At 39.4% G+C, this 12,536-nt stretch overlaps 1 protein-coding gene across 4 annotated transcripts in view; it reads left to right on the forward strand.

The window, feature by feature from the left end:
* LOC140715756 (dachshund homolog 1-like) overlaps nucleotides 1-12,536 on the forward strand; it is a 543,203-nt gene that overhangs the window by 483,441 nt on the left and 47,226 nt on the right. For all 4 annotated transcript variants that reach the window (XM_073028130.1, XM_073028146.1, XM_073028138.1 and 1 more), the window contains one exon: nucleotides 9,982-10,127. In XM_073028130.1, coding sequence (XP_072884231.1) covers nucleotides 9,982-10,127 — 146 coding nt within the window. The remainder of the gene's footprint in view (nucleotides 1-9,981; nucleotides 10,128-12,536) is intronic.

Raw genomic sequence — 12,536 nt, forward strand, 5'->3', positions numbered from 1 at the left:
ATATACACATGGTAATTGATTCCTGTTAGCATTCAGCACTGCCTATGGAGGAATGATGAATGAGAATCGAAAAATAATTACAATCAGAGTCCTTATTATTCTGCACAAATGGATGTCCAACAAATGAATCTGTTTCTTTTAAAAATGATTGTCTAGTAAATAGAGTTACTTGTCTTTGTGGCTGCGACTGACAGGCTAATCAGTAATGTTGGAGCGATGCTGTACCAGTTTCAATATGTGAGATATGGCAGCTTCTTGGAACATTCACACCTCCTTCAGGATGCTGACCCCACACATAAACTGAGAAATAAACTTCTACAGAATGTGTGTTTACAAAGTACGGCATCTGTGACTTGGAGTGTAGGAGCAAACAGAAAGGCCACGTGGAACTGGTGTTCGAATTAGAGCAGCTTTAGTAAAACTGGTGTGCAGCAGGAGACCAGTCTGCCTGTATGTGAATTTGATACAGCTTCTACATTTTCAGTTGAAGAGATTACACCAAAACATAATTTTAAAAAAACTAGGTTTTGGTAACAGAATAAAATGATTGTGCTCGTCTAACTCAGATGACAGTCAGTCCAGTTTTCTAATACAACAATGGGTGTGGACTATAGCATAATCAATGAAGTTTCTGAAACTTAGGTGTTGTACTATTGTATTCTGTGTCTGTAATTTTGGCTTTGTCAGCAGTTCCCTGTTACCACATTCATACCATCCACATTTCTATTTTCTAGTTATGAGTTCTCACTATTCCTTCCCTACATGAGGGTGTTATTTGCAAATTAGAATTTCCTTCAGATACTTAAGCTAACTAGCCTTCATAGCTGCAGGTTATTGCTTTCTCAAAGGCTGGTTCCCCTGGCTGGGAGTTACAGGCTGTCTCAGACTGAGGGAGCAGCCGTTGATGACAATGATGAGAAGAAATTTTGCTAGCTTATACTTTTTTGCAGTTTTCACTCCATTGGATAGTGGAGGCTCATCACAGAGTTTTCAGAACTGAGGACAACTGAGTTGATAGGCACCAGGGGAGTGGGGAGAGATGAGAATTAGAAAAAAAAACTGATGAAGGAATTCGGCACAATATTATTACTAGAGTAGTAGGATCAAGTGATTAAAAGATTAGCATTTGCTTTTATTGCCTGAATTCCCTATTCCCCCAAGTTTATCTTATCCATTCTCAGAATGCCAGTTTTACCCATCCAGATGACTTTGGAGCCAAGCAGTGAGGTCCTGAGTAGCTGCAGGAGTACATTTACAATGAAGAATTATGTGGGTTGTCTAGAATAAGCCCCACCTACTAACTCCATTAATTTCCTTAATATGTGCTAAAGTCTTCTCCCCAGATTAGCTGGCTGTTGAAGTGCTTGAAGGACTCTCGATGTTTCTGATGAAAAGTCCATTATCAAACAATACACATCTAAATTAATAAAATTATTAAACAAAACAAAATTTTAAAAGTAATGTACCCCTTCATGACCAGCAATATCTGTTCAATGAATGGGCTAGAGATCTCTGTTTCTGCTTGACGTGTGTGACATCTGAGAGTAGATTCTCAACATAAGATAGTGTAAAATTTCAGCAATTTCTTCTCCTACCTTTAGAACCTATGTGAGTCTATGGGGAGTGTGCTAGCAAGGAAATGGCATTGTTCAGCCTGCCACTTCAGGATGTATGTGTTTATGTGAAGTCCAAAAAAATCAGCAGCACCAAAGCTAAGAAATTCAATGAGATTCGAGATTTAAAAATACATATTTCCCAAGCCATTCATAAAAGTTAAAATAGATTGTGTTGAATTTGCTCTTTAAATGCGTAAGTAAACATTGTATAGAGTTTTGATCACTATTCTGAACAGTTTCAGTTGTCCTGTTGTATGAATGATGTCATTAAGCTGAGAAGCGTATGGAGAAGATTTATGAGGATGCTGACAGGACTGGAGGACCTGAGAAAAAGTGTGAAGTTAGGGTGGTTAGGTCTTTATTGCTTGGAGAATAGGAACTTGAGAGGTGGACTTATAGATGTGTATAAAATTATGCGGGGTATAGATAGGCAGAATGCACATAGTCTGTTTTTCAAGGGAAGAGGATCTAAAGAAACAGAGGGCATAGGATTAAGGTGGAAGGGGAAAGGTTTAAAAGGGTCATAACGGGCAACCTCCACACGTGAATGAGCTGTCGGAGAAAGTGGTTGAGGTAAGTACAATAACAATATTCAAAAGACATTTGTATAAGTGGCTGGGTAGGAGGGGTTTAGAGGGATAATGTCCAAATATGGGCAAATGGGACTAGCACCACAGTCAGCTTAGACAAGTTGTGTCAAAGGACCTGTTTACATTCTCTGCTGTTCTGTTGGTTGGTTGAAGCCTCCATTGGTTAGAGTTTACTGTGGATATCACATCCTAGCTGTCTAGATACACAAGCTAGGGCAGCACAATATGGTCAGCGAGCTGTTGCCCATGTAGCAAGCACCCCCTCTCTACACACCTGCTGAACGCAAAGGAATGGCAGAGACTGATACAGTTTGGTTCTAGAAGTGGCACAGCGGTTGCCAGTCAGCCTTGAACTCAATGTAGGACTGCTTTAGGGACCCCGTCAGGGTTTACACCTGAAGCCTTCCCCATGAGAGGGCAAAGCAGCAGAGGTTTGAGTTCAGAGTTTTCCTTCTCTTAGGTGAGCTGCCAATCGCAGCTGACAAGCCGATCTGACTGAAGTGACTGGTTTTAAGGCACTAGTAACCTACCTTTGCCTCTTCTCTTGTCAGTAGAAATGGTTTTACCGGGTTTAGTAGCTAAGCCACACATGAAGGACAGGAGCTGGACTTGGTTGTAAGAGTGACTTGAGTTGCATGCCATTGGAAGCATTTAATAGGTAGTGTGAGTTGTCCTCTTTACCACCCCCTGCTATAACAATCTTAAGAAACCATGACTGTACATACTTATCAAGTTAAAAAGCAGTATGCCTTGTATTAGTTACAATACCTTCAAAAAAACAATATTTATTTTGGCTAGTAAAGAGATATGGTCCAACCTTTTTAAGTTCTGTATTAGGCAATGACTGATATTCTGGGACTAGTAACTAAATGCTTACAGTGTGTGTGTGTGCAGATGCTGGCATTATCTACAATGTTTTCACTCAATCTGCTGTAGAAATACATGGAATAATAGTATAAACTAATTAACACAGCACCAGCTGTTGCCACTGTTTGGCAGACATCTGTAAATTGGAGCTGCAGCATTTTTCTGCGTAATTTAGTTTGTACCAGAAGTCGTGTCCTAATATTGGAGGCTTTGGAATTATAGTTAATAGCCCATTGGTTTTGTGCAGACTCATGCCTCATGAATGTTTGTGTGTGTGTATGTGTATGCACGCATTTGTCTGTGTTTCTGTTGATATGTGTATGAGAGAAAGAGGGGGGGAGGTGGATAAAGAAGAAGAGAGAGGGGGGAAAGAAGAAGATGGAGCAAGAGAGATAGACAGAAAGGATGAGAGGGAGGGAGAGAGAGGGATGGGGAGAGAGAAAAAGGGAGAGAGGGAGGCAGGGGGAAGTGGATAGAGAGGAGGAGAGAGGGAGAGTGAGAGATGGAAGGAAATGGAGCAAGATTCTGCGAGGGAGGGAGAAAAAGAGAGAGAATAGACAGTTATCAATGCAGATGGAACAGATGGCAAATGTACAACTGTGAAAATTGATAGATGGGATATGATGTCATTACTTCGACTTAACAGAGGAAAAGATTTTTTTTTAATGTATTTAACCTCTGTGTTTTGGCCTGAGCTAATCTTAATTTTTAATTCTGAACTCCTTTGACACATTGTTCCTGATTTAAAATGTGTCGCTTGTTTCCTTTTATGTTAGAGTTTAACCTTTGTGTATGGAAAGCTATCATTAATGTATATCAGATAAAGGAAATTTATAGAAATTTTCCTCACGGTGCTCAGTATATATTTGCTTGGCCTATTTGACTGTTATTTGTGATTCAAACCATATGTCCTGAGATGAAATTACTGCAAAGCTAAAAAAGCACATTTATATGAAAATTGGTGGCTCACTTAATCTGTGAACAGGGCCAAGGAAAGATAAGTGCAATCTGCAAAAAGATTAGAATTCATTAGAAAGGCTGTTAAACTGATTTAGATGGCTAAACTTTCCTTTGTGAATTGTGAATGAGTCTTTGCGAATTCTGTGCGTTTAGTGCATGGTTGCCTAGTACAGATTAATAAAAATCTATTCCCCTATTTTGTTATGATGGCAGTGACTGCAGACAGGCATTAAGTATGTTTCTGGACGCAGGATATGCAAGAGCTCGGAACGCAGTAAGCAGTTTGCCTCATTTGAAAGAAGAAGGGGCAATAATGCGGAAAAGCACAATGAGAGGGCACTGTACAGTTATTCAACATCAATATTTATTCTTCAGTCTATTCAGTTGATGAGAATAGACCCACTGTTTCAGATCTGAACTTCTTTGTCAGTACTTGTGGCACACTGTGTAGAGAAGATAAAATATTAATGCAAGGTAAATATGTACTCGGTGAGTTGACCGTGCCATATGGGCTCAGGAGTGTGAGCAGGACCCTGGGCAGCCTTAGCTTGCCATATGGTGGGGGTGGAATAGAAAGGGTTAGAGCCTAGACCAAGCTGAGCTTGCCATATGGACTGGGCGGAGTCGAGTGCAAGCTGGCTGTTGCAAACACATCTGCACCTATGCTTCTCAAAGAAAATGTGCACAGGCATATATAAATAATAGAACTTAAAAAAAAATTGGCTGTAGGCTCAGATGAAAGTAGGTGAGCTGATTTCCACTGCTCATTCCACATACAACAGTGACTATTTAAAAGCTGAATAATCAAAGTGAGCAGGAATTTGTTAAAGAGAAGCATCAATCATTTATACTGGTGACATTTTCACATTGCATTTAACATATGGTATACAAGAACACTTTACAATTGTATGCTAAAGATAGACAAAAGAACGTCTTACATTAATTATTGTATGTAAGAAGCATCAATAATATATTGTCAATTTTGTACTGAAATATAACTTTGCTTTGAGCTCATATATGCCTTATTTATGACATATTTATTATAAATGAATGCAGTGCTTGTTTCTCCTTTCCTGCTTCAGATAATTTGAGTCAGTTTGGAAGGAATAGCTTAGAATTAGCATGTGACTTTTGATTGTGAAGAAACAACTTCTTGATAAATTCATGAAAATGTTTTAGGAACAGCAAATTGCAGGCAAACAAGACATTAACTTGTATGCAGGGCTGGAAAGGTACATCCATAGTAAGAGTATGGGTCTCTGTGGCTGTTTACAATGGGTAAAGTTTATATTTTGCTAGGTTCTAAGGCCCTTCATTAATGATGTTACATAAGGAGATTCATGAGAATTAAAATATCACGGGCAAAATAGCCCTTTATCATCAGCAGGACGTTGGAACTTATTTGGCCAATGCTCTTGATACCTTCAATATCCATTGCCAAAATAGAGGGGGAAGAGACTGTTTCGGTCTACCCATCAATAAAGGATCTAGATGCAGGAGGTGTTAGCATACAGTAATAGTGAAAGCAATCCAGTGCTTTCCTCGTAAGTCCAATCAGGACTCCTGAGCTGGCAGTGGATGTAAGACCCATGAGGAGGTTGAGCAGAGTTTGTGTCTTGAACTTACTCAAAGCTTCACCATCAATTCTTAGCCTCATACAGTAGAGAAACAAGTCTTTCTGCCCACTATCACCTTGCCGACCATCAAGTACCAGGGGCTCCATCTATCTACAGTTAGTGCATTGCCTTGTTACATGGATTTGCCATTGTTTTCCATCCCTATCTTGGGATCTGACTGCATTGGAAATGGCAGTATTCATCACTATCTCTGAACCTTAGAGAACATTCCTCCATGCCTTTGAATATTCCTGTGTTTGAAGCCAGGTCAATTAGGAAAGCAAAATTCATTCCATATGGGGTTTTTCAAAACTCTGATCATTTTGTAGTTACCATTGCTGGTTTTAGCCTTTTAATACCATAATGGTTTAATTACAAATTAATTTCTTCATCTGCTGTAGTAGGACTCAACACGTGTCTCCTGATCACGTGTCTCCTGATCAACCCAAACCTCGGGTTGATAGTAAGTTTGCAGCTTGTTACTGTACTGTTTCACTGCTTTCTACTGTACTGTACATCTCTTGCAAAACTAGGGGCAAAAAGTCCTTATTGCCTGACCACCCTTCTCACACCACTTCAAACCCTTCTCCCACCACCTTCACCTCCATCTTCTCTTCCATACATTTGGTGGTGGAATGGGCCCTTGTTGTTTGCAGTCAAATTATGTATGGCATTCTGGAAGCCATGGTAGTGTAGTGGCTAGCCTAACATTTCACAGTGCCCGCGAATGGGGTTCAATTCCTATTGCTCTCTGTGAGGAGTTTGTATGTTCTCCCCTTGTCTGCATGGGTTTCTTCCAGGTGCTCCGTTTTCCTCCCACATTTCGAAGACAGTCAGGTTAGTAAGTGTTAAATAGTTGTAGGCATGCTGGATGTGGATAAGAAAGGTTTAGAAGTTTATGGGCTAAACACTGGCAAATGAGACAGGCTTGGATGGGACATCTTGGTTGGCATGGACCAGTTGAGCCGAAGGCCTTATTTCCTTACCTGTACATATCTTTACCTTCCACCCCCTCTCACTTTCCACAGGAATTACTCTACCATGATCCCCTTGTCCATTTGTCCCTTCTCATTAATCTCCCTCCCAGCACTTAACCCTGCAAGTGGCTTAAGGGCCATATGGCCTAATTCTGCTCCTATGTCTTATGGCCTTATGATCTAAGTTAGCTTGAAGTGAGTCACAGCAGAAAGTTTACCATGCAGTCTAGTACAGGATCTGGTAAGTTTTACATGTGAGCATAATTCATGTACATTCAATATTGCAGCAAAGCTCTGATTGAAAACAAGCAAAACTAATCCATTGGTGTTTGAAAACAGCTATGATTGGCATTAGTGCTAAACTGATGGGTTGATTAACGTGCTTTTCAACAGATGAATTATCAGGCAATCTCTCCATCCAGCTCTTAAAAACATCCTTTAAGTAAAAGGTTTTGGAATTTTTCCATTCGAATAAGTCTTTCCATAGTTGCATCATGCTGTTGGCAATCAAATATTTGGTATCCTTCTGCTGTTTGTACTGTATATTGATTGATTAAAGTCTCTCAATCTCAGAGGGGTGATGTTTAGCTATTTAGTTTCAAACTGCTATTGGCTTTAATTAGTGACTATTAGATCCTGGGGAGATTGAATCCACTATGAGCAATATTGCTGTAGGAATGTTTAAGATATTTCTGCCAAAGTCCTCTTCTCTGAATTTGTCAATTAAGTGATTTCCTAGCATCATTGCACTAGAAGGCAAGAGCATAATACAATCAACACACACAAAATGCTGGTGGAACACAGCAGGCCAGACAGCATCTATAAGGAGAAGCACTGTCGACATTTCGGGCCGAGACCCTTCGTCAGTGCTTCTCCTTATAGATGCTGCCTGGCCTGCTGTGTTCCACCAGCATTTTGTGTGTGTTGTTTGAATTTCCAGCATCTACAGATTTTCTTGTGTTTGCAGCATAATACAATCATGTTTAGAGTTTGTAAGGAACAACAAAAGCACAATTCCTGGCTTGAGACCCATGCTCTGCACATGACCACAAGAAACTGCAGAGGGTTGTGGACACAGCTCAGCATGTCAAGGGAACTAACCTCCCTCACTGGACTTTTGTTTATAATTTTCACTGCCTCTGTTAATCAAGTATCTCACCTGACCCCGACATTCTCTCTTCTCTCCCCCATTGGGCAGAAGATAGAATAGTTTGAACACACATGCCACTAATCTCAAGTACAACTTCAATCCTGCTGTTGTAAGACTTTAGAAAGGACCGCCTGTACAACAAGGTAGACTCTTGACATTTCAACCTATGTCGCTATGATTTTGAACTTTATTGCCAAATGCACTGCATTTTCCCTGTAGTAGTTACACTTTATTCTGCATTGTTATTGCTTTACCTTGATCTATAGTATGTCAAAGCACTGTGCGATGATTTGATCTGTGCAAACAGTGTGCAAGACAAATGTTTCACCGTATCTTGATGAGTGACAATGCTATATCAATACCTATACAGTACCAATACGATGGAGAGAACAAAAACAGGATAACCTAGCCCCCTTTGTTCTGCAATTTCATGTAATCTTGGTGGATCTTCTCAGGCAGTATTTTTTTCTGTTCATTCAAGTACCTAACTTTTAAGCTTGACTTTCAGATTTTAATCTACTCAGTGAAGGTGTTCTACAAACACCTGTCTTGATTAGGAACTGGCTATTTTCACAAATGCCTAGGCAAATTCTCTCTTTCTTGTTTCTGCATTCATCCACACTTGGTGATGTAGAATCCACTAAGATCTGGATAGTGTACACGAATGTAGGTGACAATTTTAGTGGACGAAAGAGGTAAAGGTGGTTTACTTCTCATTCCCTTGCCCTAGTCACAACAGGAATGTTTCTCTTTGCTTACCACAAGGTAGATCATAGACTTCTACTGTTCTATTTGCTGTTTAGTGTGTATGTCAATATTGAAGAAGAAATGGTCTTTGGATGAATTAGTCCAATATCAAATTTGGGATGCGTACAGGAAATAATCTTGGTACCTGGTTTTAACTCAGGTCCTCCAATTTCAAGGTTCAAATTTCAGAGTAAATTTATTATCAAAGTACGTATTAGTCACACTGAGAGTTGTTCCTTGTGGTATTCAGAGGAAATATGAAGGAGCACAACAGAATCAGTGAAAACCCACACATAGCAAAGATGGACAAACAAGCTGGTGCAAAAGACTGCAAGTTGTGCAAATATTTAAAAAAAGGAAAATAATAAACAAATAAATAAATAAATATTGAGAGTGTAAGTCGTAGAGTCCTTGGAAGTGAATCTGTAGGTTGTGGAATTTCTTCCCATAACCTAAAGGCATATTCTTTGATCGTTTAATTGGTTGCTGTAAATCACCCATTTTGTAGGTAGGTAGTGGAGAAGGTAAAAAGAATAGGTTACAGGGGAATAACGGGGGGGGGTGGGGGGTGCGGGGGGGGAATGGATATGAATGGAATGCCCCGAGAACCAGCTGTGGTAAACCATGTAATTCTGTCTGGACACGCCCCTCTGCTGACTGCTCCTGTGGCTCCTCCCACAGACCCCTGGATAAAGGCAATTGTGTCACTGCTCCTCCCACAGTCCAGGGCGGTCGTCCAGCATGGACATGGTCTGTTTTACTGCTAATAAAAGCCTTTCAGTATTTACTCTACTTCCAGTCTTTTGGAGTTATTGATAGTGCATCACCAGCATAGGCTCAATGGGCCAAATAGACTATCCTTATGATGTGAGAAAGTAGTGAGGATTTTAAATTTCAGTTCAGATACCAGACACTAATGGCCTTGTATATTTTGACAGCTTAATCCTTTAAATCAGGGCATGTAGGCCCCATATAATATTGCTTGAAGATCCCACAGAATTAAGAGATTACATCTTGGAGCAGAAACGGATGAATGGTCCACAACCCAAACCTGAGATCCTAAAAGAGTTAACTTTGGCACAAATAAGTGTTCCGATCATTTCCACACATATGAGATGCCCAGCCAATAGTAGGCAATAGAATGAATTGCACAGCATTGGTATGCAAGTTGAAGAGGGAATTGCTCAGTAAAGTGAAGGCTGTTTTGTTCGTGTTGTGATTGTGAAAGACGAATGGTCACTGAGTTTAAATGGGGAAGAATAACAAAAAAACTACCTTAGTGTCCACATTGTTGTCTAACCTCTTACTGAATGACCCAATATTATTTCCTCAGTGAAAATGAAAAGAATTGCAAGCAGCACATGACTGATCTGTATTAAAAATCAAATTCTAATTGTTAGCACTTTTCAAAACAATGTTACAAAATAGGAGAACCTGTACTATCTCTGTTGTTTGCAGATGAAGTCCTGATCACAAATCCTACTGCAAGAGACTGTTTTGAGAAGCTTTCCCTGGCTGGCCAACATCTACCACCAGGCTTCCCAGCTCCATTCCTCTTCCCAGATGGACTTTCTTCAATTGAAACACTGCTGACAAATATCCAGGTGAGTGCAGCTAGGACTGGTGTCAGGGTCCTTGTTCCAAAATACATTTATTTTCTGAGGTTGTTGTAGTGTTTTTTTTATGTTGCTATTGTACGGAAAGTATTCACCATGAATACACATACAGTGTGTATTCCCCATGAAAGGATGTAAATACTCAGAAGGCCAGACAACATCTTTGGGACCTCAAACATCCTTCCTATCTTATTTTAAGAGGCAAAATAATTTAGTTTTAACTTGCAAAAGGGATGGGGAATGGCCAAAATGATTATATTAAAGCCTTCGGCCTATCAATTCCATGCTGACTGTATTCCGATTTGCCTGCAGAGAGTCTATATCCTTTTATGCATTATCTACTTAAATATTTATCTAAATGCTTCTCCAATCTAGTCAGTGTATCTGATTGCACCATTTCCTCTGCAAGCAAGTTCCAGGTATCAACTGTTTAAAATAGTTACCCATCAGATCTCTTTTAAAAACTTTGTCTTCTCACCCTAAATCTATGCCCTCTTTTTTTTTGATACTCTTCTCCATGGAGAAAAATACTTTGATCACTTGCCCTGTCTCTGCCCCTTGTTATCTTCTGTACCTCTACGAAGTCACCCCTTAGCCTCCTATACTCCGAGGAGAACAAGTCCTGCCTATCCAAATTGTGTCAAAAATAACTAAGTACCGATGAATCCCCTCTACATTTCCTTCATTTCAAACTCATCCTTCTTGTGAAGTGGTGAGAAGAACTGCATACAAACTCCAAGTGTAGTGGATAGGGTAGAAAAGCTAAAATTCTAGTTAATTGATTTGGGCATATGGGGTTAAGATATAGCAATTAGACTATATATTGCTATTCAGAATATACCATGTGCATTAGCTCTAACAAGGTAATAAAGAAACAGCTCTTATGCCTTCAATTTACCGTGTATATTTAATGAATTAAGAGGTACATTTCTAGAATTCACAGCTACCATGACTTAGAGACAGATCCAACCCTGGTTCAGGAAGGCACATCAGGAACAGCACCAGTCATATTTACAAATTAAATGCTGGCTTGTGAAGCCGTGATATAGGAGCACTTGCATTTTAAAGATAGTTCCTGATGGACAAAACTAAGTACCGGTAAGTAACAAAAGCCATGGCTACACTCACTAAGAGGGATGCTGGCATCTGGTGCATGTAGCACCACCATTTGCAGGTTCCCTTCCACAACACACACCCTGTTGACTTGGAACATTATTGTTGTTTCTTCATTGACTCTGGGTTTAAATTCAGAAATATCCTCCCCAAAGCACTGTGAGTGAGACTTCACCGGGAGTTCAGTCGGTCACTAAGCCATGTCTCAAGGACAATAAGGTTATGACTCCTAGGCAGATATAACATCAGCAGTTCTTCATTGTGCTAGATATTTGCAAAAGCGAGAGAACAATCATTGATTAAACCATTCACAAATATAAGAATCAAAGACCATGAGTAGGTAAATATTTTTAAAATTTGGTTATAGGTTATTTTACACATAGAAGAGGAGTATACAATTCATTTTCCCTCAAAAGAAAAATACATTTGTTAAACTTCCTTTCCCTCCTCTTGTAGCCATGTAATATTTTCCTTTTTATGTTTGTAACAAATTCTCTTTTTTTTTTATTAGTGAATCTGCTTCCATTACAATCCCAGACCATGTATTCCAGAATGAAATTTACTGCTTTAAAAAATAATCTTCCCTTCTGCTTGTTCTGGCAATTATTATAAATCTGTGTCCTCTGGTTACTGAGTCCATCACGAGTGGAAACAATTTATCCCTATCAACTCGATCAAAGTCCATGATAATTTTTAATACCTTTATTAAATCTTACATTAACCTTTCCTGCATCTCATTACTGCAGGGTTATTTACAATGCAATGTGCAGCAAACATTATTTCCTCAGTTGAGTTACTGCTCTAATTCCTAACAATAATTTACCTTGAATTTTTTAGTCACTCTGGTTATTTAGTGTTTGCATAAAATATTTTCAGAATTTCACAAATCGTTGAAGATTTTCTTTATTTTGCATCTATTTTTATGGGAGTTCACTTACTGAAAGTGGTGATTAACTCTAGGCTCTCAGTTTGTTAGAGTCCACCTTTAAACAATATTTTTTTCATAATCTAACTAAACCATCACCGTGGATGTTATGCTCTTACTACCCCTAAAACCTTCTGAATTATATTGGACAAGTTTTGTTACCTGACATGCAATGTGCTTCAAAAAGCAGCACAAAATGTTGGAAGAATGCATTGGGTCAGGTAGGATCAATGGAGGGAAATGGATAATCACTGTTTTAGGTAGAAACCCTTCATCTGGACTTCAAAAACATAGTTGTGAGGTTGGTGTTTCATCCTCAGAAACGTGTACTAAATGCACATGTAATATTAGCTGGATGC

This window comes from Hemitrygon akajei, chromosome 2 (assembly GCF_048418815.1).
Source record: "Hemitrygon akajei chromosome 2, sHemAka1.3, whole genome shotgun sequence".
Taxonomy (NCBI): Eukaryota; Metazoa; Chordata; class Chondrichthyes; order Myliobatiformes; family Dasyatidae; genus Hemitrygon; species Hemitrygon akajei.